The sequence below is a fragment of the Oncorhynchus kisutch genome, linkage group LG2 (genome assembly GCF_002021735.2).
Source record: "Oncorhynchus kisutch isolate 150728-3 linkage group LG2, Okis_V2, whole genome shotgun sequence".
Lineage (NCBI taxonomy): Eukaryota > Metazoa > Chordata > Actinopteri > Salmoniformes > Salmonidae > Oncorhynchus > Oncorhynchus kisutch.
The window spans coordinates 22,639,044-22,662,325 of record NC_034175.2 but is presented as its reverse complement, the minus strand read 5'-3'; the positions used below and the strand labels follow the sequence as shown (position 1 = coordinate 22,662,325).

Genomic DNA, 23,282 nt, shown 5'->3' with positions numbered 1-23,282 from the left:
TCATTTATACCCGTTTTCTTGGGCCCAGCACCTTCTAGCAAGTGACGTGCATCAGAATAATACAAAGAAGCTGAGGCAACAAAAAACAGCCCACTGGGCACACATTGGTTCAATCAATGTCATTTCCACGTCCTTTCTGTTGAACGAACGTGGAATAGATGTTGAATTGACGTCTGTGCCCAGTGGGAAGGCTCTTGGAGATTCACCTGAATTAACACTGAGTGTACAAAACATTAGGAACACTTGCTCTATCCATGACATAGACTGAGGTAAATCCAGGTGAAAGCTAGGATCCCTAATTGGTGCCACTTGCTAAATACACTACAATCAGTGTAGATGAAGGGCAGGAGACAGTTTAAAGAAATATTTTTAACCCATGAGACAATTGAAACATGGATTGTGTGTGTTTGCCATTCAGATAGTCAATGGGCAAGACAAAAGATTTAAGTGCCTTTGAACGGGGTATGGTAGTAGTTGCCAGGCACACCGATTTGAGTGTGTCAAGAACTGCAACGCTGCTGGGTTTTTCACGCTCAACATTTTCCCATGTGTAGCAAGAATGGTCCACCACCCAAAGGACATCCAGCCAACTTGATGCAAATGTGGGAAACATTGGAGTCAACATGGGCCAGCGTCCCAAAATCGCTGAAGTTGGAGACTTTTATCTCCCTCACCAACTTCAAACATCAGCTATCTGAGCAGCTAACCGATCGCTGCAGCTGTACATAGTCTATTGGTAAATAGCCCAACCTTTTTCACCTACCTCATCCCCATACTGTTTTTATCTATTTACTTTTCTGCTCTTCTGCACACCAATATCTCTACCTGTACATGACCATCTGATCATTTATCACTCCAGTGTTAATCTGCAAAATTGTAATTATTTGCCTACCTCCTCATGCCTTTTGCACACATTGTATATAGACCCCCCCTTTGTTTTCTACTGTGTTATTGACTTGTTAATTGTTTACTCCATGTGTAACTCTTTGTTGTATGCTCACACTGCTATGCTTTATCTTGGCCAGGTCGCAGTTGCAAATGAGAACTTGTTCTCAACTAGCCTACCTGGTTAAATAAAGGTGAAATAAATCAAAATAAAAACGCTTTTGACACCTTGTAGAGTTTATGCCATGACGAATTAAGGCTGTTCTGAGGGTAAAAGGGGAACTAAATTTAAGGAAGGTGTTCCTAATATGTTGTACACTCAGTGTATAAAGTATGGCATGTATACAGTTCAGACGATACAACCAACAATGCCAGTTGATATTGGGGAAGGATTCATACTAGCCTGGTCCCAGATCTGTTTGTACTGTCTTGCCAACTCCTGTAGTCATTGTCGATAAGAGTTGACAAGACCGCACAAACGTAACAGACAAAGCTAATATCCACGTCCACTCACCATCTCTGAACCAGGCCACGTCCTGTTGGAAGGGCAGCAGGGCCGAGGAGAAGGCACACTGCAGGGTCAGATTCTCCCCCTCTTTCGCCCAGGTCGGAGGGAAGCTGAACTCAAACAGAGCCTCCCGCTCCAGCATTGCAACTACAGAGGGAGGAGGAGGAGGATGGGTGGGTGGAGGAGGAGGAAGAGTAAGATGAAAAGAAAGAGGGAAAGGGAGGTGGAGGTTGGGAACGTTGGGGCGAAGAAGAAGAGGAGGAGAAGGCAAAAAGAAGAAGAGAAATAAGCAAGAACAAACATATAGATGGGAAATAATCCACCGAGATGAGAACTCATTTTCCCAACATCTCCAGCCTCAAGATGACGTTATGTCAGATGAAGTTGAGATTTGCCATCAGCGTACTATGGAGGACACTAGTGTGATCCCATTATTCTCAGCAAGCAATGAGTAACAAGCTTTGCTCTCCCTCAGATTCTCTCACTTGTGGCAGCAGAGTGAAAATGCACAAAGCAAAGAGGAACCTTAATTAACTGGACGAAGGCCCAGATACGCCAACTGGCCTGTATTAGTAATGGAAGGGGGGATATTTTTCATCTTCAGGAATGCATGCACGCACGCACACAAGCACAAAGGACACACACAACACTTACTCCCTCTCTCGCACACATGCACCCTTGTTCCTGAAAAGGCCTCCTCACAAGGGGGTAAACATAGGATTAATGAGAGACATGCGATTGAGAGAAACATTTGACAATATCTGAAAAGGTTTTGAGAGACATTATACAGTGCCTTGGGAAAGTATTTAGACCCCTTGACTTTTTCCACATTTTGTGATGTTACAGCCTTATTCTAAAATAGATTAAATGCATTGTTTTCCTCATCAATCTACACACAATACCCCATAATGAAGACAGGTTTACATTTTTTTTTAAAATAGGTATTTACACAAGTATTCAGACCCTTTGCTATTAGACACAGGTGCATCCTGTTTCCATTGATCATCCTTGAAATGTTCCTACAACAAGACTGGAATCGACCTGTGGCAAATTCATTGATTGGACATGATTTGGAAAGGCACACACCTGTTCATATAAGGTCCCACAGTTGGCAGTGCATGTCAGAGCAAAAACCAAGCCACAAGGTCGAAAGAATTGTCCGTAGAGCACCAAGACAGAATTGTGTCAAGGCACAGATCTGGGGAAGGCTACCAAACAATTTCTGCAGCATTGACGGTCCCCAAGAACACAGTGGCCTCCATCATTCTTAAATGTAAGAAGTTTGGAAACACCAAGACCCTTCCTAGAGCTGGCCGCCCAGCCAAACTGAGCAATCGGGGGAGAAGGGCCTTGGTCAGGGAGGTGACCAAGAATGCGATGGTCATTCTGACAGAGCTCTGGAGTTCCTCTGTGGAAATGGGAGAAGCTTCCAGAAGGACAACCATCTCTGCAGCACTCCACTAATCAGGCCTTTATGGTAGAGTGGCCAGACAGAAGCCACTCCTCAGTAAAAGGCACATGACAGGCCGATTGGAGTTTACCAAAAGGCACCTAAAGACTCTCAGACCATGAGAAACAAGATCCTCTGGTCTGATGAAACCAACTCTTTGGCCTGAATGCCAAGCTTCATATCTGGAAGAAACCTGGCACCCTCCCTATGGTGAAGCATGGTGGTGCCAGCATTATGCTGTGGGCATGTTTTTCAGTGGTAGGGACTGGGAAACTAGTCAGGATCGAGACAAAGATGAACGGAACAAAGTACAGAGAGATCCTTGATGAAAACCTGCTCCAGAACGCTCAGGACCTCAGACTGGGGTGAAAGTTCACCTTCCAACAGGTCAACAACACTAAGCACACAGCCAAGACAACGCAGGAGTGGCTTCGGGACAAGTCTCTGAATGTCATTGAGTGTCCCAGCCAGAGCCCGGTCTTGAACCCGATTGAACATCTCTGAAAAGACCTGAAAGTAGCTGTGGATCGACGCTCCCCATCCAACCTGACAGAGGTTCAGAGGATCTGAAGAGAAGAATGTGTGCCAAGCCTGTACCGTCATACCCAAGAACACTCAAGGCTGTAATCGCTGCCAAAGGTGCTTCAACAAAGTACTGATTTAAAGGGTCTGAATACTTATGTAAATGTAATATTTCAATTTTTTAAATGTTTTTGCTTTGTTATTGTGGGGTATTGTGTGTATATTTATGAGAAGATTTTGTATTTATTTGTAATCAATTTTAAATAACAAATCAAAATGTGGAAAAAGTTGAGTGGTCTGAATACTTTCCGAACGCACTACATGAAAAATGTATTTTCAAAACGCTATATCCACAATTGTTTCACATTTGTGTTTCTTCGTCCTAAATGATTGCTTATGGGTACCTTCATATGTGTGTAAAATATTACTGTTCTCAGATTATAGATGAGTATGAATGTTTTTATTTTTTTGCAAAACGCTATATATCCATTTTGTAGCTTGAATGGAATGTTTGTATCCTGTATAGTTTACTGTGATATGTAGTTGTCTCACCTAGCTATCTTAAGATAAATGCACTTACTCTAAGTCACTGGATAAGAGCATATGCTAAATGACTAAAATGTCAAATGTAAATGTTTTATATACAGATCTCATATCACTGTATTGATTAATGTTTTTAAAAACATGTTTTGAATATTCTATGTGTCATATGTACAGTAATTTATAAACAATTGAGTTTTTTGTTACATTTGACTGTGTAAAACCTATCAGTACTAATTACATATCTTGAGAGTGAGACGGATGTATAGCATTTAGCAAAAAAACATGATTATTTGTCTCTTTGAAACAAAACAATCAAGTGATAGCTTTTAAACAAATACATGTCTGTCATTGAACAACCCCATGCCATGATTAAATAGTGAAAAACACACCAATCTCTTTCACAATGTATTTAAACAACAAAAGCTCATTTACAAACATGAAACTCTTCCTTTTCGGAGCTCCCCTTTTCCGTCGACAGATAAAACTGAAAACTACCAGGCCTTGTCAGATCCTCTTTCCACCAACAGATCTGAAAGGTTGCCGACATGTTTCCATAATGATCTTTGTCTAAATAACAGACCAGGACAATCACTCGGCTGCACATCAATTTAATAACTCCCCATCTCTCCCCATCAATCTCTCTGTTTCAGTCATTCTCTGCATGTCTCCGTCATGATTATGATAAATGTGCTGGGGTTGCCCTTTGTTCTAGGGAGTAATCCACATCGGCTAATAGTATCCGTCTCCCTGCTCCACATGACAAAATGAGGTCTCAGCACCACACTAATGTCATTCTGCTATTCAAATCCCATTTTCTCCTCAGCCAGTGTGAATGGATGGCATTACATGCTGATAAAGCTTCATTTGGAATGATTGCTATTTCGTTTCAAACATGCAGAGGACACCACTGTCTGAGTCCATTGATTGTGACTTGCACACCACTTTAAACAGTGTGTGATACAGCGAGTTTGTTATTGTCAATAACAGTTTGATCCAGTTGTGTGTGATGCTGACTCAATCTAGGAAGAGCAGGTCATTTGCTAAGGCAACAGAGCAGTGCTAAATAATCTATATAAATAAGCTGTTGGTTATTAGTCAGTATCTAATCACTACTCTGCATGGTCTCCCTGTGGGTGCAACCAGCCTCTCTACTTGCTCAAAATCTGGAGAATGGCTTAGGAGCATTATACATATAGGCCAAGCTGCCAGCAAAAGTGAACAAATTGCACACTCTCTCTCTGTGCTGAAATATACATGACTCTGACTGGTGCTGAAATGGCAGCGATTTGTTCACCTACCCCTCCCAATCAACCTCTTTATATACAGGCGCACACATGTGCACACACACACACACGACACACACGACACACACACGACACACACGACACACACACACACCACACACACACACACCACACACACACCACACACACACGACACACACACACGACACACACACACACGACACACACACACACACACACACACACACGACACACACACACACACACACGACACACAAACATGACACACACACACGACACACACACACACGACACACACACAACACACACTCCGATGAACCATAAGCATCCCCTTGCCATTCAATCCATCCTTGTATCCAGTCAGCCAAACCATTTCAGAGCACATGCAGCAGAGCCTCAGAGTTGTCAGTGTCTTCAAAGGCTCCGTCTTAGCGGAAGAGAAGAGAGTGAACTTCAAAAGGCGGCAGAGAAATTAAAAAGGACATTTCTTCATTAGATACTGCATGAAACTTACTTGGGGTCCAGGATTGCTTGATTGCGGCCTCAGCTCCTTGATATGCTGAATCGTGGAGTGGGGGGACAAGGAGGAGAGAGAGAGGGGTGGGGAGAGTGCAGAGAGATAGAGGGAAAGGAGGGAGAAAGAGAGACAAATCAATCCTGGTAAAGCCACTTTTATACACGTCACAACTAATATTCCCTTGAGCCTATTTCAAACAATCGAAAGGAGAACGTGAGCATGTGAAATATGGATGATAGGTGAATAGGAGCGCTTGCCCCTCTATTATAGGGGCAGTGAAGTGTGTTGTTTTACAGTGTCAGCCATAGCAGTACAGCGACCCTGGAGCAAATTAGGGGTAAGTGCCTTGCTCAAGGGCACATCGGCAGATTTCTGACCTCGTCTGGTAGGGTATTCAAACCAGTGACCTTCCAGTTACTGGCCCAATGCTCTAAGCGCTAAGCTACACGTGTTTTTTCACTCGTAATGGCATGCATGTAATGTATTGCACTAATCAGTTTAGATTGAAGGTGTAGGCTATTGATATGGTATAGAACGCCAGTCATCTAGGTGCAAACCATCACAGCAGATGGAACTGGATCAAGATGAATTGGAAATAATTGGTACGGATGAATGGTGATTTATATCCCATAGAAGTATGAATGAGCATCTCCTTAGGTTGTCTCACTTGAGTAAAACAAGTATGGACTAGTATGGAGCAGGAAAGGGGGAAATGTGACATGGTTACCAATTTAACATGATCTATCTGAATTTGAGGCAGAGGAGCAATCTGCATGTACGGTGTCCATATTAGGAATACCATGTCCATGACAGTTGTCAGAATCAGCAGCTACTTACAGTTGACCACCAGAGTGGCAATGGTAGTAGCTTCACCCAGAGAACTCCTGGCAACCACCTTGTACTCCCCAGCATCCTCAACAGAGCACCTGGGGATGGGGAAGGGTGATGACTCATGTGTTTGTGCCACCATCTTGGCTCCAGGCTGAGCCCAAAGCTAAATCACAAGACATGCCAACATTCTCATGTACAGTGTCATCAGAAAGCATTGTTACAACCTGAATTTAAAATGGATTAAATGTAAAAGTTTTGTCACTAGCCAACACACAATACCCCATAATGTCAAAGTGGAATTATGTTTTTAGAAATTTGTACAAATTGATTAAAAATTAAAGCTTAAACGTTTGAGTCAATAAATACTCAACCCCTTTGTTATGGCAAAACTAAATAAGTTCAGGAGTAAAAAATGTGCTTAACAAGTCACATATAAGTTGCACGGACTTACTCTGTGTGCAACAATAGTGTTTAACATTCTTTTTGTATGACTACTTCATCTCTGTACACCACCCATACAATTATCTGTATGGTCCCTCAGTTGAGCAATGCATTTCAAACACAGATTCAACCACAAAGTCCAGAGAGGTTTTCCAGTGCCTTGCAATGAAGGGCACCTATTGTTAGATTGGTAAAAAAAACTGACATTGAATAACCCTTTGAGCATGGTGAAGTTATTAATTAGACTTTGAATGGTGTATCAATACACTCAGTAACTGCAAAGATACAGGTGTCCTTCCAAACTCAGTTGCTGGAGAGGAAGGAAACCGCTCAGGAATTTCACCATGAGGCCAATGGTGACTTTAAAGCAGTTACAGAGTTTAATGGCTGTGATAGAAGAAAACTGAGGATGGATCAACAACATTGTAGTTACTCCACAACACTAACCTAATTTACAGAGTGAAAATAAGGAAGCCTGTACATAATAAACAATATTCTACAACATGCATCCTGTTTGCAGCAAGGCACTAAAACACAAGGTATTGTGTGTAGATGGGTGAGAGAAAAAACAAACATATTTAATCCATGTTAAATTCAGGCTGTAGCACAACAAAATGTGGAATAAGTCAAGGGGTGTGAATACTTTCTGTGGACACTGTAGTTCACTCTCATATTCACTCAGAAGGAAGGAGGAGGAAATGGAAGAGGGGAGTGGAAGTAACTACAACGTCTTGAACAGCAGGGTGCTAAAGGCACACATTTGAAAATCCTTTCGGTTACCTTCTGATTTCCAGCGTGTTGAGGCCAAACTTCTGCTTCAGACTGTGGTTCCAAGCCTGGCCAAAGGCACTCAGGGGTACCCCGTCCTTATACCTGGGAAGGAGAGAGTTAATAACAGTCCAAATGTCTAGGTATAAACTAACAAAAATCCCAATTAAATGTAAACATGACCACTGTTATGCTTTCAATGTTCATGCCCGGTGCTAATCATGCTAATCTATGCTACGCAACAGTTAACATGACTCCTTTAGCATATAGATGGCTTTGGATCTCACATTTCTTCTTGAGCTCCGTCTCAGTTGAGTCAAGACTCTCAGAGCTCATTGGGATGCATGCGTCCCATCTGGGATTGTTCAACTCATAAGCCGCTGGTCATCTGGTCCACAGCTCTGACTGTGCTCAGGCATGAATACTGAACACATATTCTTTTCATCCGCTAGTCTTTTAGTGCATCTGCTTATCAAGGGTGACGGTTACACCAAGGCTAATATCGAAGCAAATGAGGTAATTTCACCCACAAATATCAGAGCAATATTCCAATTCAGGAATCAAAGGTTGACATGGCAAAACCTGTGTAGCTACATAATAAGCATACTGTAACCTATCCGTCTTCAGAGATTTTCAATGGAGGTCATTAGCCTTAAGTGTGAGTGCTTACCATGTGGCCCTAGGGGGTGGGCATCCCTGGATGGTGCAGGAGATTTTGACCCCCATGCCTTCCCACACCATGTGGGCTCTCAGTGGGATAGGGAAGTCTGGGGCCTTTTGACTCAGATCCTCCAGATACTTCAAATGGATGGAAGCCTTCTGCTCAGCCTGGAACACGGATAGACACAGCTGGTATTCAAATACACTTACAGCTGGTATTCAAATGCACCCCCTCCATTTGTTTTGTACACTGCTGCTACTCGCTGTTTATTATCTATGCATAGTCACTTCCCCCCTAATTACCTCAACTAACCTCTACCCCCGCACACTGACTCGGAACCGGTACCCTCTGTACATAGCCTCGTTATTGTTATTTTATTATGTTACTTTTTATTCCATTTTTTTTCTTACTTAAGTTTATTTGGAAAATATTTTCTTAACTCTTCTTGAGCTGCACTGTTGGTTAAGGGTAAGTAAGCAGTTCACGGTCTACACTGTTGGTTAAGGGTAAGTAAGCAGTTCACGGTCTACACTGTTGGTTAAGGGTAAGTAAGCAGTTCACGGTCTACACTGTTGGTTAAGGGTAAGTAAGCAGTTCACGGTAAGGTCTACACTTGTTCGGTGTATTCGGTGCATGTGACAAATAAAGTTAGATTTGATTTGATTACTGGTGAACTGACATAAGGCAAAGAAACTTAATTCTCAGTAAGCCATGGGGAAATGTAGGGATGTCAGCGTTGGCGACATAAAACTACAATGGTTAAATGAGACCATGTTGATTTTCAACTGGGCAACTGTTTTTATACATTTGGCCCTACTGAATTCACAATACCGAAGGCTTATAATTCAGTGTCCGGAGTGTCCGTGTATATCTGTATGGGATGAGATCAGAGCAGGCTCTTACCTGCCTACGCAAGGCCATGCGGTCACAGCGTTGGCGGACATAGCGCTGTTCCCTGAGCACCTCCACCTCTACTTTCTCAGCCTCATTTCCAAACAGGGTCCACTTCTCTCCAGTTCTCAGACCCTGTTCATCCGCTGCCATGGTCTCCTTCAGGACATCCCTATTGGACCAGAGAACCAAGAGATTCCCTGTTAGAAAGCCACTGAGAAAAGGCCTTTTGGCAAACGTGCATACAGTACATACACCAACTCCTTGTGACACTGAGGTTGTCCTAATCATAGAAATAGAATTAAGCAATAAGGCCCGGATGTTTGTGGTATATGGCCAATATATCACTGCTAAGGGCTGTTCTTAAACACGACGCAACGCGGAGTGCCTGGATACAGCCCTTAGCCGTGGTATATTGACCATATACCACAAAACCCCGAGGTGCCTTATAGCTATTTTAAACTGGTTACCAGGCACTCCTGAACAGAAAAAATAAACGGTTTGTCATACCAATGGTATATGGTCTGATATAGCACGACTTTCAACCAATCAGCATTCAGTGTTCGAACCAACGAGTTTATAATGATATTTTTATGGTCCTAATATGAACACCTTACATATACATAATCTTATAATATAGTGACTTACAACCTGGACTAAAAATAGATTTTTGGGGGGGTTTGTATCATTTTATTTACACAGCATGCCTACAACTTTGAAGATGCAAAATATTTTTTGTGAAACAAACAAGAAATAAGACAATTAAAAAAAAACTGAGCGTGCATAACTATTCACCCCCCCAAAGGCAATAGTTTGTAGAGCCACCTTTTGCAGCAATTACAGCTACAAGTCTCTTGGGGTATGTCTCTATACACTTGGCACATCTAGCCACTTGGACTGTTGCCCATTCTTCAAGGCGAAACTGCTCCAGCTCCTTCAAGTTGGATGGGTTCCGCTGGTGTACAGCAATCTTTAAGTCATACCACAGATTCTCAATTGGATTGAGGTCTGGGCTTTGACTAGGCCATTCCAAGACATTTAAATGTCTCCCCTTAAACCACTCAAGTGTTGCTTTGGCAGTATGCTTAGGGTCATTGTCCTGCTGGAAGGTGAACCTCCGTCCCAGTCTCAAATCTCTGGATGACTGAAACATTCCCTGTATTTAGCACCATCCACCGTTCCTTCAATTCTGACCAGTTTCCCAGTCCCTGCCTATGAAAAACATCCCCACTGCACGATGCTGCCACCACCATGCTTCACTGTGGGGATGGTGTTCTCTCTGATTAATGTCCTCCTTGCCTGGTCCGAAAGTTTTGGTGGGCGGCCCTCTCTTGGCAGGTTTGTTGTGGTACCATATTCTTTCCATTTTTTATAACGGATTTAATGGTGCTCTGTGGGATGTTTATATTTTTTTACAACCCAACCCTGATCTGTACTTCTCCACAACTTTGTCCCTGACCTGTTTGGAGAGCTCCTTGGTCTTCATTGCGCCACTTGCTTGGTGGTGCCCCTTGCTTAGTGGTGTTGTAGACTCTGGGGCCTGTCGGAACAGGTGTATATATACTGACATCATGTGACACTTAGATTGCACACAGGTGGACTTTATTTTACTAATTATGTGACTTCTGAAGGTAATTCTGAAGGTAATCGGTTGCACCAGATCTTATTTAGGGGCTTCATGGAAAAGGGGGTGAATACATATGCACGCAACACTTTTCCAATTTTATATATTTTTTGATTTTTTGAAACAACTACTCCACTACTATCACATGTCTACAATACAAAACCATGTGTACATGTGTGTGTATACATGTGTCTGCGCCTATGTTTGTGTTGCTTCACAGTCTCCGCTCTTCCATAAGGTCTATTTTTAACAGTTTTGTAATCTAATTGTACTTCTTGCATCAGTTACTTGATGTAGAATAGAGTTTCATGTAGTCATGGCTCTATGTAGTACTGTGCGCACCCCATAGTCTGTTCTGGACTTGGGGACTGTGAAGAGACCTCTAGTGGCATGTCTTGTGGGGTATGCATGTGTGTCCGAGCTGTGTGTCAGTAGTTCAAACAGACAGCTCGGTGCATTTAACATGTCAATACCTCTCAAATACAAGTAGTGATGAAGTCAATCGTTCCTTTACTTTGTGCCAGGAGAGATTGACATGCATATTATTCATGTTAGCTCTCTGTGTACGTCCAAGGGCCAGCTGCGCTGCCCTGTTCTAAGCCAATTGCAATTATTTTGCAAGTCCCTTTTTGTGGCTGAACAACTAAACAGTAGTCCAGGTGCGACAAAACTAGGGCCTGTAGGACCTGCCTTGTTGATAGTGCTGTTAAGAAGGCAGAACAGCGCTTTATTATGGACAGATTTCTCACCATCTTAGCTACTGTTGTATCAATATGTTTTTACAATGACAGTTTACAATTCAGGGTTACTCCAAGCAGTTTAGTCACCTGAACTTGCTCAATTTCCACATTATTTATTACAAGATTTAGTTGAGGTTAAGAGTTTAGTGAATGATTTGTCCCAAATACAATTATTTTAGTTTTAGAAATACTTAGGACTAACTTATTCCTTGCCACCCAGTCTGAAACTTACTGCAGATCTTTGTTAAGTGTTGCAGTCATTTCATTTGTTGTAGTAGCTGACGTGTATAGTGTTGGGTCATCCACATACATAGACACACTGGCTTTACTGAAAGTAAATAACATATGTATGTACCTAGGCAAGTAGTTAGTAAAGATTGAAAAAAGTAAGGGGCCTAGACAGCTGCCCTGGGGGAATCCCTGATTCCCCAGCCTGTTGGAGAGGCTTGCATTAAAGAACACACTGTGTGTTCTGTTAGACAAGTAACTATTTATCCACAATATAGCAGGGGGTGTAAAGCCATAGCCATAAGTTTTTCCAGCAGCAGACTATGATCGATAATGTCAAAAGCCGAACTGAATTGTAACAAAACAGTCCCCACAATTTTACCTTTATTTAACTAGGCAAGTCAGTTAAGAACAAATTCTTATTTTCAATGACAGCCTAGGAACAGTGGGTTAACTGCCTTGTTCATGGGTAGAACAACAGATGTTTACCTTGTCAGCTCAGGGATTCGATCTTGCATCCTTTCAGTTACTAGTTCAACGCTCTAACCACTAGGCTACCTGCCACCCCAATCTTTCTATTATCAATTTATCTCAGCCAATCATCAGTCATTTGTGTAAGCACTGTGCTTGTTGAATGTCCTTCCCAATTAGCGTGCTGATAGTCTGTGGTCAATTTGTTTACTGTAAAAAAGCATTATATCTGGTCAAACAATTTTTTTCCAAAAGTTTACTACGGGTTGGTAACAGTCTGATTGGTCGGCTATTTGAGCCAGTAAAGGGGGCTTTACTATTCTTACTGTAGGTAGCGGAATGACTTTTGCTTTCCTCCTGGCCTGTGGGCACACACTTTTAGTAGGATTAAATGGAAAATATGGCAAATAGGAGTGGCAATATCATCCACTATTATCCTCAGTAGTTTTCCATCCAAGTTCTCAGACCCCGGTGGCTTGTCATTGTTGATAGACAACAATATTTTTTTCACCTCTTCCAAACTCACTTTATGGAATTCAAAATTGCAAATGCTTGTCTTTCATAATTTGGTCAGGCATACTTGGATGTGTGGTGTCAGCATTTGTTGCTGACATGTCATGCCTAAGTTTGCTAATCTTGCCAATGAAAAAAAATCACGAAGGGAGTAGGCAATATCAGTCAGGTTTGTGATGAATGAGCCATCTGATTCAATGAATGATGGAGCTGAGTTTGCCTTTTTTCTCTCTCCAAAATGTCATTTAATTAAGATGCTCCAAAGCTTTTACTATCATTCTTCATATCATTTATCTTTGTTTCATCGTGTAGCTTCTTCTTTTTATTCCTTTTTATTCCTTCTTCTTTTTAGTCACGTGATTTCTCAATTTGCAATACGTTTGCCATTCGGTTGTGCAACCCAGATTTATTTGCCATTCCTTTTGCCTCATCCCGCTCAACCATACAAGTTTACATTTCTCATCAATCCACACAGATGGAATTGTTTTTACAGTAATTTTCTTCATGGCTGCATGCTTATTAGTAACTGGAAGAAGCCATTTGATAAATGTGTCAAGTGTAGCGTCTATTTGCTCCTCATTACTCACCGCGGACCAACAATGAAAACCACAGCACACATGAAACAAAAACAATAGCAGCAATGCATATATAAGTGCGTCATTGCAGAAGTACTACAAAAGCATGTTTCGACTCAACAGTAGCCTGGGAAAATATCCTGGGGTTGAATAAAAAAAATCTGACAAACTCTATTTCTGCTCAGTTTTTTTTTAGATAGCATACTGTATGTCAGATCCTGGAGATTCGGTGAGAGATTGGCCTCTAAAAATCCAACTCAATAAGAAAATGATGCTCAACATGCTGGATGTGCACTGAGTGTACAAAACATTTTGAACAGCTGCTCTTTCCTTGACATAGACTAACCAGGTGAATCCAGTTGAAAGCTATGATCCCTTATTGATGTCAATTGTTAAATCCACTTCAGTCATTGTAGATGCAGGGGTGGACACAGGTTAAAGAAGGATTTTAAGCCTAGAGGCAATTGAGACATGGATTGTGTACGTGTGCCATTCAGAGGGTAAATGGGCAAGACAAAATATTTAAGTGCCTTTGAACAGGGTGTGGTAGTAGGTGCCAGGTGCACCAGTTAGTGTCAAGAACTGCAGCGGTGCCATGTTTTTCATGTTCAACAGTTTCCCATTTGTATCAAGAACGGTCCACCACCCAAAGGCCATCTAGCCAACTTGACACAACCGTGGGAAGCATTCGAGTCAACATTGGCCAGAATCCCAGTGGAACGCTTTTGACACCTTGTAGAGTCCATGCCCCAACGGATTAAGGCTGTTCTGAGGGCAAAAGGGGTGCAGCTCAATATTAGGAAGGTGTTCTTAATGTTTTGTACACTCAGTGTATAGCCTTTAGGTCTATAGCTTTAGTTCAAGAAACACACTACTGAGCTGTGCTGCAGTACAGTCAAGATGGCAGGTAACATATAAAAGCCCCCAATATCTAACAGATACCGTACACTTACACAGTATAGTGGTTAGAGCTTTGTGGATCGAATCCCTGAGCTGGCAAGGTAAAAATCTGCCGCTCTGCCCCTGAGCAAGGCAGTGAACCCACTGTTCCCCAGGCACCGAAGATGCCTTTTATTACACACACACTCCTAGGCTCTCTCTGATCTATAGAGGGGTTTCCATCCCGGTGTCCCATTGCCTGGCTGACTGACTGACAGTGATAGTCCTCTGAAATTGGTAGTGTGAACACACACACACACACACACATCAGCTACACTTCACTTATTCTCACATGCATGATTAGAGAAGTGGTCATTTATGCATGCATATACACTGAGTGTACAAAACATTAAGGACACCTTCCTAATATTGAGTTGCACCTTCCCCCTCCCCATTTTGCCCTCAGAACAGCCTCAATTTGTCAGGGCATGGACTCTACAAGGTGTTGAAAGCCTTCCACAGGGATGCTGTTCCATGTTGACAACAATACTTCCCACAGTTGGGTGGATGTCCTTTGGGCGGTGGACTATTCTTGATACACACGGGAAACCGTTGAGCGCGAAAACCCCAGCAGCGTTGCAGTTCTTGACACAAACCGGTGCCACACACCCACGTGCCACACACCCACGTGCCACACACCCACACGTGCCACACACACACACACGTGCCACACACAGACACGTGCCACACACACACGTGCCACACACACCCATGTGCCACACACCCACGTGGCATACACACTCAGTGCTGCAGGAATTATTTTGTGTGGTTGTCAGTGGGCTTACTCTGCTTCAAATGGACATTTCAAGATCATTTCACACTGTTGGAAGTGTATTGAGCTCCCCACAAAAGAGCTAAGTCCTATGAGTTATCCAGTGAATTTGCATACTGTCCTGAATTTACACTATCCTCCCTGATAGGAGGGTGGGATTTGTAGGAAAGAGCGAGGGAGCGAGGGAAATAGAGAGAGGTGAAACAAGAATAAACAAGAATCTCACACCTCTAATTGGGTGTTAGAGACAGAGAGATAGAGAGAGAAAGCATCGTGTTCACATTGTTATCGAATCAAAACAAAATGTCATGCCAATCCCATATCCTCGGGTTGTTCGTTCAGGTGTCCCAGAAATAGACTCAACGAATCCATGAAGGGGTTTAGAATCCATCCCACATATCCTTCCAAATTCACTCAAGGAGGATTTCATCAGTCTCTACTCTCTCCTCCCAAAAATATCCCCTTTCTATCCGGCTCCTCTCCTGGGTGGAACGGCTTTAGGTTTCCATGCAGCAAATATACTTCGAAAGGGAGAAAGACCTTGTTAATGTCTGAGCGAAAGGGATTACTCGGCAGAGAAATAAAAAGGTGAGACCGGGCCTTGGAATTAGAGCTAAGCACGTTAGCAGGCTGAGGTCTGGTTGGCACTCCAGTTGATGGGAGGACAAGAGGGCGTGAAAGAGCCACTCAGATGACAACGAGATGCAGGCACGTCTGCACAGCTGAGGCTTATTACTGCTGTCAGATGCATGGGCTTTCTCTCAAGTGATCCACACCTTTCCATTCTTTTTAACTCTTCCTCTCAGTCCGCATATCTTCCTGCTGCCAAACACTTGTCCTCTTTTCTAAAGGAGAAAAGGTCCTCTTCACTCGATCTCTCTATTCATCACTGCCAGTGACTGGCAGATTGCTTCTTAATCTTTCTTGGCATTCCTGTTAGAGAGGAACCAGAGTTCATAGCACGGTGTAAGAGTTCATTTCAGTGCGTTTACTTTTCGTGGTTCGTACTGCTTTGACATGCTTTGAATAGATCAAGCAAGCATTTTTTTGTTGTCAGTTATTTCATACTTTAAACTTTGTACTGTGATTGCATGTCGTGTCTTTGGCTATGCCGGATTTAAGTGATATGACATGCTATTCTATAAAATCCTTTCTCCGTAATATTACCTGATTGAGCTAATCATGTAAATGTAATTAACTAGAGAGTTGGGGCACCACAAAAAAATATTTTTAGAGCTGTTATCTTCTGGATAAACTCTTAAAGACCTAGTAATATTTTACATCAATAGAAGACAATATTAATCGTCACCTTAATTCAGTCTCATCTGAAAGTTGTAAACTCTTGGTTATCTTCCGAACCCTGGCTAACAAGTTGAATCAGCAATACAAAATTGGGTTTAATTATTTATTTACTAAATACCTAACTAATCACACAGAATTACATTTACACAGAATGAATTATACCTTGATTACATATTACGTCATAAAGGAAAACGTCCCTAGCGGGCAGAACAGATATGACAGCTGGTTACACAAAAGAAAAGGGGCTGGGTTTGAGTGAAAGAGAGGGAAGACTGAGGGACAAAGGGAGAAGCTGTGCTATCGTAAATACAGTATCTTTTGCATTCTAAATTACCGCCCATTTGGAAAAGGAAAATGCAATAAATATTTACTCTAAGCTGCGCTTCGGTAGGTTGGTGGTAGATGGAAGACCATGTTGCCAAACCGGGTCCTTTGTCCTTTGAAGAATGTCTCTGGTGGTCAATTGGATACGTTGTAGTAACGTCGTTGTGTGGTAGACGGGACACTCTGTCTGTTATTTCCTAGCCCGCGTTTGCAGCTGCTGTGGCTAACTCAACGGCTAGGAGGTATCACTTCTGTAGTGAATAAGAGTTCAAAGTTCATACCATTCGCAACCAAAACTCACGCTGAGGTTTTTTAGTTCTGTAGTTGACATGTTAGTCCTTTTAACGCAGAGGCTGCAGACCTCACGTACTTGGAACAGGAAGTTACATCAAGGCTTTATATTGCTTTTGGGCTATATATAGGCTTTTGCCAGCAGCATACCACCCTGCATACCACTGCTGGCTTGCTTCTGAAGCTAAGCAGGGTTGGTCCTGGTCAGTTCCTGGATGGGAGACCAGATGCTGCTGGAAGTGGTGTTGGAGGGCCAGTAGGAGGCACTCTTTCCTCTGATCTAAAAAAATATCCCAATGCCCCAGGGCAGTGACCAGACACTGCACTGTGTAGGGTGCCGTCTTTCGGGTGCCATCCGAAAGACGGCACCCGTGTCCTGACTCTCTGAGGTCATTAAAGATCCCAAGGCACTCATCGTAAGAGTAGGGGTGTTAACCCCGGTGTCCTGACTAAATTCCCAATCTGGCCCTCAAACCATCACGGTCACCTAATAATCCCCAGTTTACAATTGGCTCATTAATCCCCCTCCTCTCCCCTGTAACTATTCCCCAGGTCATTGCTGCAAATGAGAACGTGTTCTCATTCAACTTACCTGGTAAAATAACAGATAAATAAAAATAAATAAAAATATAGTGGAGCGAGAAGGGTGTGTCTGAAAAGTTTTATACCCCATGTCTCTTCACAGGGGCGGGCCACTGATTGAGCAGAGCCCTAAACCTTATGAAAACCCGAATCTCAAATTTGGAAGCTAAAATTACTTTTCATCTCTTCACCAATAATTTTATATTCAAACATTTAAATTGAAAAACAATTCCATGTGAATCCGATAACTCTGATGTGTAGACTTTCCACTGTAGAGTTTATGTCATCCAATCATTGAGGAGAATGTTTCAGATGACAACCGGACTGACATCATATTCATTAAGTAACACCGCATATGTTATTTAATTGGTCGGATTACCAGAATATAGTTAATTTTCGCCCCACCTTCTGATGTTCGCAGACTCTCTATGTTAACCAAGGGGTTTTCAAATTTCACATCAGTAGGCTAGAGAGAGGAAAAAGGGGGGAAGAGGTATTTATGACTGTCATAAACCTACCCCCAGGCCAACGTCATGACAGGCATGACCTGATTGGTTTTTAGGGTTGAGGTGCCTCAATGACCGAAAAGGTCTTGATGTTTTGTTTCAACCATTTATTCCAGTTACATTATACTTGGAGATGTCAAATCTAACTCCTTTTGGATTGGTTTAGCAAAACCCCAGCTTCAAGCTGAAGTAAAATAGTTGAGAACAAATTCTATTTACAATGACGGCCTACATTGAATCACATTATCAGCCACATGAACAATAGGGACAGGGCAAGGTGTACCTGGATAAAGGTGTTATCCCCCTTCCCATCATGTTTACTGTGACCTAAACCTTCCAGTCTGGAGCCCTATTTATTTTGAGATGTATAACATTCTCTACAATGACAGCTGGTTATGAAATCCCCAAGCTTGTGATATAATCTTTAAACAAAAGATGCACCCTACTTCATCACATTCACCTCCTCCGCAGCCCTTTTCTCTTCCCTCCCTCTTCTATAACGTTACTGTTTAGTTTATTGGCATCTCATATAAATTTATTGAGCCAGCATATGAGGTCATAGAGCAGCTGGAGTTTTAAATGACAGTGAAAAAGAAGAGTGAAAATCAAAAAAGAGACATGAATGGAATCTTTGTTTTATCGTCAATCTCTGATGCTTCAGAAGGATGGTCCTTGATCTAAGGGCCAGCGCTAATGGAACTTGATCTCATCTTGTCATGGATGGTGGAGTGGGAGGATGCAGAGATTGCTTTGGCTTTGGCGTTTCATGGCGTCCCCATTGATATTTATAGCTGATGTTGCTAACTTAGAGGCCTACGCTATGTTTCATACAGATAGCTGTCCACAGAGAGTCAGAGACTGTGCTGACTGCAGAGTCATGTTCTGAGTCTATTCGATTTGATTGGATGTATATTTTTTATTTAACCTTTATTTAACTAGGCAAGTCTGTTAAGAACAAATTCTTATTTACAATGACGGCCTACCAAAAGGCCTCCTGCGGGGACGGGGGCTGGGATTTAAATATAGAAGTGATTGCAACAGGAAAAGTCGAATGAAAGAGTGTGCAGTGGGTCAGATTCAAACCCATGTGAGCAACAGTACATGTATTCTGAAGGCAGTGACCTAAACTGCTGGACTACCCCCACGCCTCACTCTGGATGTGCTCTACACAGGAGAGATAAGCCTGGAAGCACTACCAGGCAGGGATGAATTAGTCAGGAGAAGATGCAGCAGAGATGTCTTTGCTTTGTGCTTCGCTGAGGCGTTGCCGATTGTAGACGGTTCAGTTTGAACGTTGCCTCAACTCTGACTTTGCCATCATTTATTTCATAATTGTTTCATAATAGCATTCATTGATCTTACCTCAGGGTGCTCCTGTTACAACGGGCCGTTGCTGGTGCGTGAATGCATTTTAGAAGCATAATTTAGTTACGAATTGTACCAATCGTATTGTATTGACTATGCAGGGGGGTGTGCTTGTACATGAAGCTACCTCACGCTACAGAAATAGGACATAGAACCATGCCCTATGGGCCATTCTGGTCTGGACAAGTCTTACTGTATTACTGTATATATCAGACACCCTAACACCTGAGTAACTCTTCTCAACATACCATGTCCTGTGCCGTGGGAATTTGCCGATGTTCAGGATCTCCTTGACCGACATCACATCACCGGGAATGATGGGATAGAACTCAGAGTAGGAAGCCTCCTCATCACTGGTGCATCACAGGGACATAGAACAAACAACAACATATTAGATTCATTGGGTATTTTAATCAAAGTAGAAATCAGATAATTCAATAAATGATCAATTAATCATGAGGAGGTTGTTTTGTCCGACAAGAGTTGTGGGACAGGGTTCGTGTAACGGAAGCTAGATGGTGTCATTTCTACGAGGGTGTCAGACATCTACAGGAAATCTCAGCCCCAAGTCAAGTGTAGTTACAACTGTCCTGCTATTCTGAATCTGACCACCAGGGGAGGCCACACAACCTGAGGGAGTTCCGCTCATAGGTGACCTTTAAATAACAAATCTAAATTTCAAGCACAATGTTTTATTCAACCATTTTTACTGGGGACATGGCTTTGGCTTTTAAAATTACAATGTCAAATGAAACGTGGAAACATTGCTTACATTTGCCTTTATTATTTCCAATTCCTGTGACACTCAGCAATTGTCAAAGTGCTCTGGAGTCTGATTACTTACCAACAGAACAAGCTGTTGAGAATAACAGCTGAATAGAAACAAAGGCAATATTAACAGCTGAGATAGAGATGTAGTTCAGCATGATAATAGAGACTGATAACCTCTGTGAATAACGATGTCCAATCTAAGACCACCTGACTAGCTCTACAGCTTAGAGTGGACTACAGGCCTTTATTTGGATCAGCGACTAGATACAGAATAAAGGTAGAGAGGGAATAAAGAGGCAGCATTGTATTCACTAGTCAGTCGTCGCTATTGAATGGTTTGTAAAATCATTTGTGATATCACCTCCGGATGCATTGTGTAAGTCTGTTCAATGTAAGATTTGAAGTGGTTATCTCTTGCTTTTAAGTAACACGTGCAAGGCCTTTCGTCATATCAATTTTAAGGGAACACAGCAGTGCAACACCTGGGAACCTCCAAATCAATGTAAAAAGGGTGTAAAGATAAGAACAATAAATCAGTTGTGTGATTAATTATTACCATGTTAATTAACATTCTATACAATATTCGGTTTTTGCAATTATCCCCCATTTTCTCGGGGGGTAATAGTCACTTTACCCCTACCTGCAGTACATTACATAATACCTCAATTACCTCGATTAACCGGTACCCCCTGTATATAGCCTTGTTATTGTTATTTTATTGTGTTACTTTCTTTTTACTTTAGTTAATTTAGTAAATATTTTCTTAACTCTTATTTTTCTTAAAACTGCATTGTTGGTTAAGGGCTTGTAAGTAAGCATTTAATGGTAAGGTTTACACCTGTTGTGTAGACCTTACAATTTGATTTGATTTGATTTAGCATGGCAGCTGTAGCAATTGTGCATAAATCTTCTCTGTGGCCTTTTCAGTTATGACAAATGAGCATCATGTTGAATCTTTAAACATCCCTGCGAGTTCATCCTGTTTTTATGGATCATGAATTAAAAAAGTCCCACAAAAACACCCACCCAGCCAGTAACTGCAGCTGACGTGATATCTGGTTGAGATAGGTGCTCCCATGTGGGGTTCTAACCAAGCTGAAATCTAGTCAGGCAATGCTGTGGCTGACCTGTTTTCTCTCAACTGAGAGTAATGTTATAATCACCTGCTGCCTTCTGTTCTGCTAGTTCTAATCGGCTTTGTTCCTCTTTTTCAGTGGTGCATAAAGCCATGTTGTGTTGTTGTGGGGAGGTTGTAGAGCCAGGAGGAACGAACGGCCAATGTTTTGACCCCAGGGTCATATTCATTTGGCAATTAACAAAAATAAAACAAAATGAAACAGGAAGGGACAACCAGAACTTGTCCAATAGGAAAAGCTTCTTTTTTTTCTGTTTCAAAACACTTTGATACGGTGTGGACTAATGAATACAACCCAGCTCTTAACAATTGCAACAGGGTCACTAATCATAAGGATTGTTTGTTGACCTCTGGCTATGAATCCAGTGCATGTTGTGTAGACATGTGCTTAATTAAGAAGCAGCAGCATTGTATTCATTTGCTGTTGCAAGATCACATGCCATCATTTCCCAGGTAACAATTTTTTATTTAAAAAACAAATGGTGTCATGGACCTTCAGGGGACGCACCAGTAGCCATGGCTCTGTGCCTGTTTGTGACAGAAGCACGCAGTAGTGGTTCTAATTCAAAAGTGCATCTCTTGTGCCTCTCAGCTATCTCGAGCTAGGCCAATGTCATTCTCACACACACACACAAACACACACACACAAAAGGACCAATACAGTGAGGGATCAATTTATAACGTTTTTGACATGCGTTTTTCTGGATTTTGTTGTTGTTATTCTGTCTCTCACTGTTCAAATAAACCTACCATTAAAATTATAGACTGATAATTTCTTTGTCAGTGGGCAAACGTACAAAATCAGCAGGGGATCAAATACTTTTCCCCTCACTGTAAGTATACGTTTCACTGATTCACTGATAAGTAAGTCTACACCTGTTGTCTACGAGGCGTGTGACAAATACATTTTGATTTGATTCGACACTGCAGTGGCACAACAGTGGGCAGAGGAGTAGCAGTTCCACATGAGCACACAAAGGCCCTTAATACCCAGCAGATACCAATGAGGGTTTAGTAGGGATCACAGCCAGCCACTCTTATTGTCTCGATTCAAATCTGCCTTCAAATTTAGCAGGCCCCGATTTCTACTGTTCCTGTTTCATCTGGAGTTATTAAATTAGACTAACCTGCAGGTCTGCAATCTGGATGGACGAACAAAAAGATTGAGATCAAATTTGTCCTTGGGGTACTAGTGTAAACAACCTATTATTCCATAGACTTGCCTTAGGCTGGTTGGATAGCTCATTTTCACCCTGTTACAGGGAGGTGTGAAACCAGGTGCAGAGGGTGTATTTGTCTCGGTACAGCCAACAAGACGTTGTTAAATGTCTCCGAGGCGTGAAGAGAAAAACAGTGAAAGCCATTGGGTAGATCTCTAAGACAGGACAGCTAATGAATCCATACAGTAGGATCGTCATTTGATCACTCTTTTGTTGCTGAGAATTTTCCTGCACAGCAGGAAATGTAAACATGTAGTGTACTTTGAGGTTTACAAAGGCTTCTAAAGTTAATAATGTCCACCCCAAAAAATCTGACTTAATCTGACCAAACAAAAAATGTATCAACCCCTACAAATAATGTTTATTAATTATAATCCACAAAATAATTCACATTTCCTGTTGCTGCAAGATTGTTTTCCTTCTGTAGCAAACTGGCTCAAATTAAGATCCTACATCTTTTTACTGGTATATTTTACATAATAGGATGTTCTTGTGGCTTGTTCTATGTTGGAAAGACTTACTTGAATACAGCTATTTTTACATGATTATGTTTATAGAAAAGTATGTGGACAGCCCTTCAAATGAGTGGTTTCGGCTATTTCAGCCACACCCGTTTGCTGACAGGGGTATAAAATCAAGCAC

General features: G+C 42.0%; 1 protein-coding gene across 1 annotated transcript in view; it reads right to left on the bottom strand.

Moving 5' to 3' along the window:
* myom3 (myomesin 3) overlaps window positions 1-23,282 on the bottom strand; it is a 75,687-nt gene that overhangs the window by 40,792 nt on the left and 11,613 nt on the right. The window contains exons 3-9 of the mRNA XM_020508836.2: window positions 19,763-19,867; window positions 9,295-9,454; window positions 8,401-8,558; window positions 7,743-7,835; window positions 6,528-6,616; window positions 5,688-5,732; window positions 1,400-1,540 (exon numbers count right to left, since the gene is read on the bottom strand). Of these exons, the coding sequence (XP_020364425.1) occupies window positions 1,400-1,540; window positions 5,688-5,732; window positions 6,528-6,616; window positions 7,743-7,835; window positions 8,401-8,558; window positions 9,295-9,454; window positions 19,763-19,867 (791 nt within the window). The remainder of the gene's footprint in view (window positions 1-1,399; window positions 1,541-5,687; window positions 5,733-6,527; window positions 6,617-7,742; window positions 7,836-8,400; window positions 8,559-9,294; window positions 9,455-19,762; window positions 19,868-23,282) is intronic.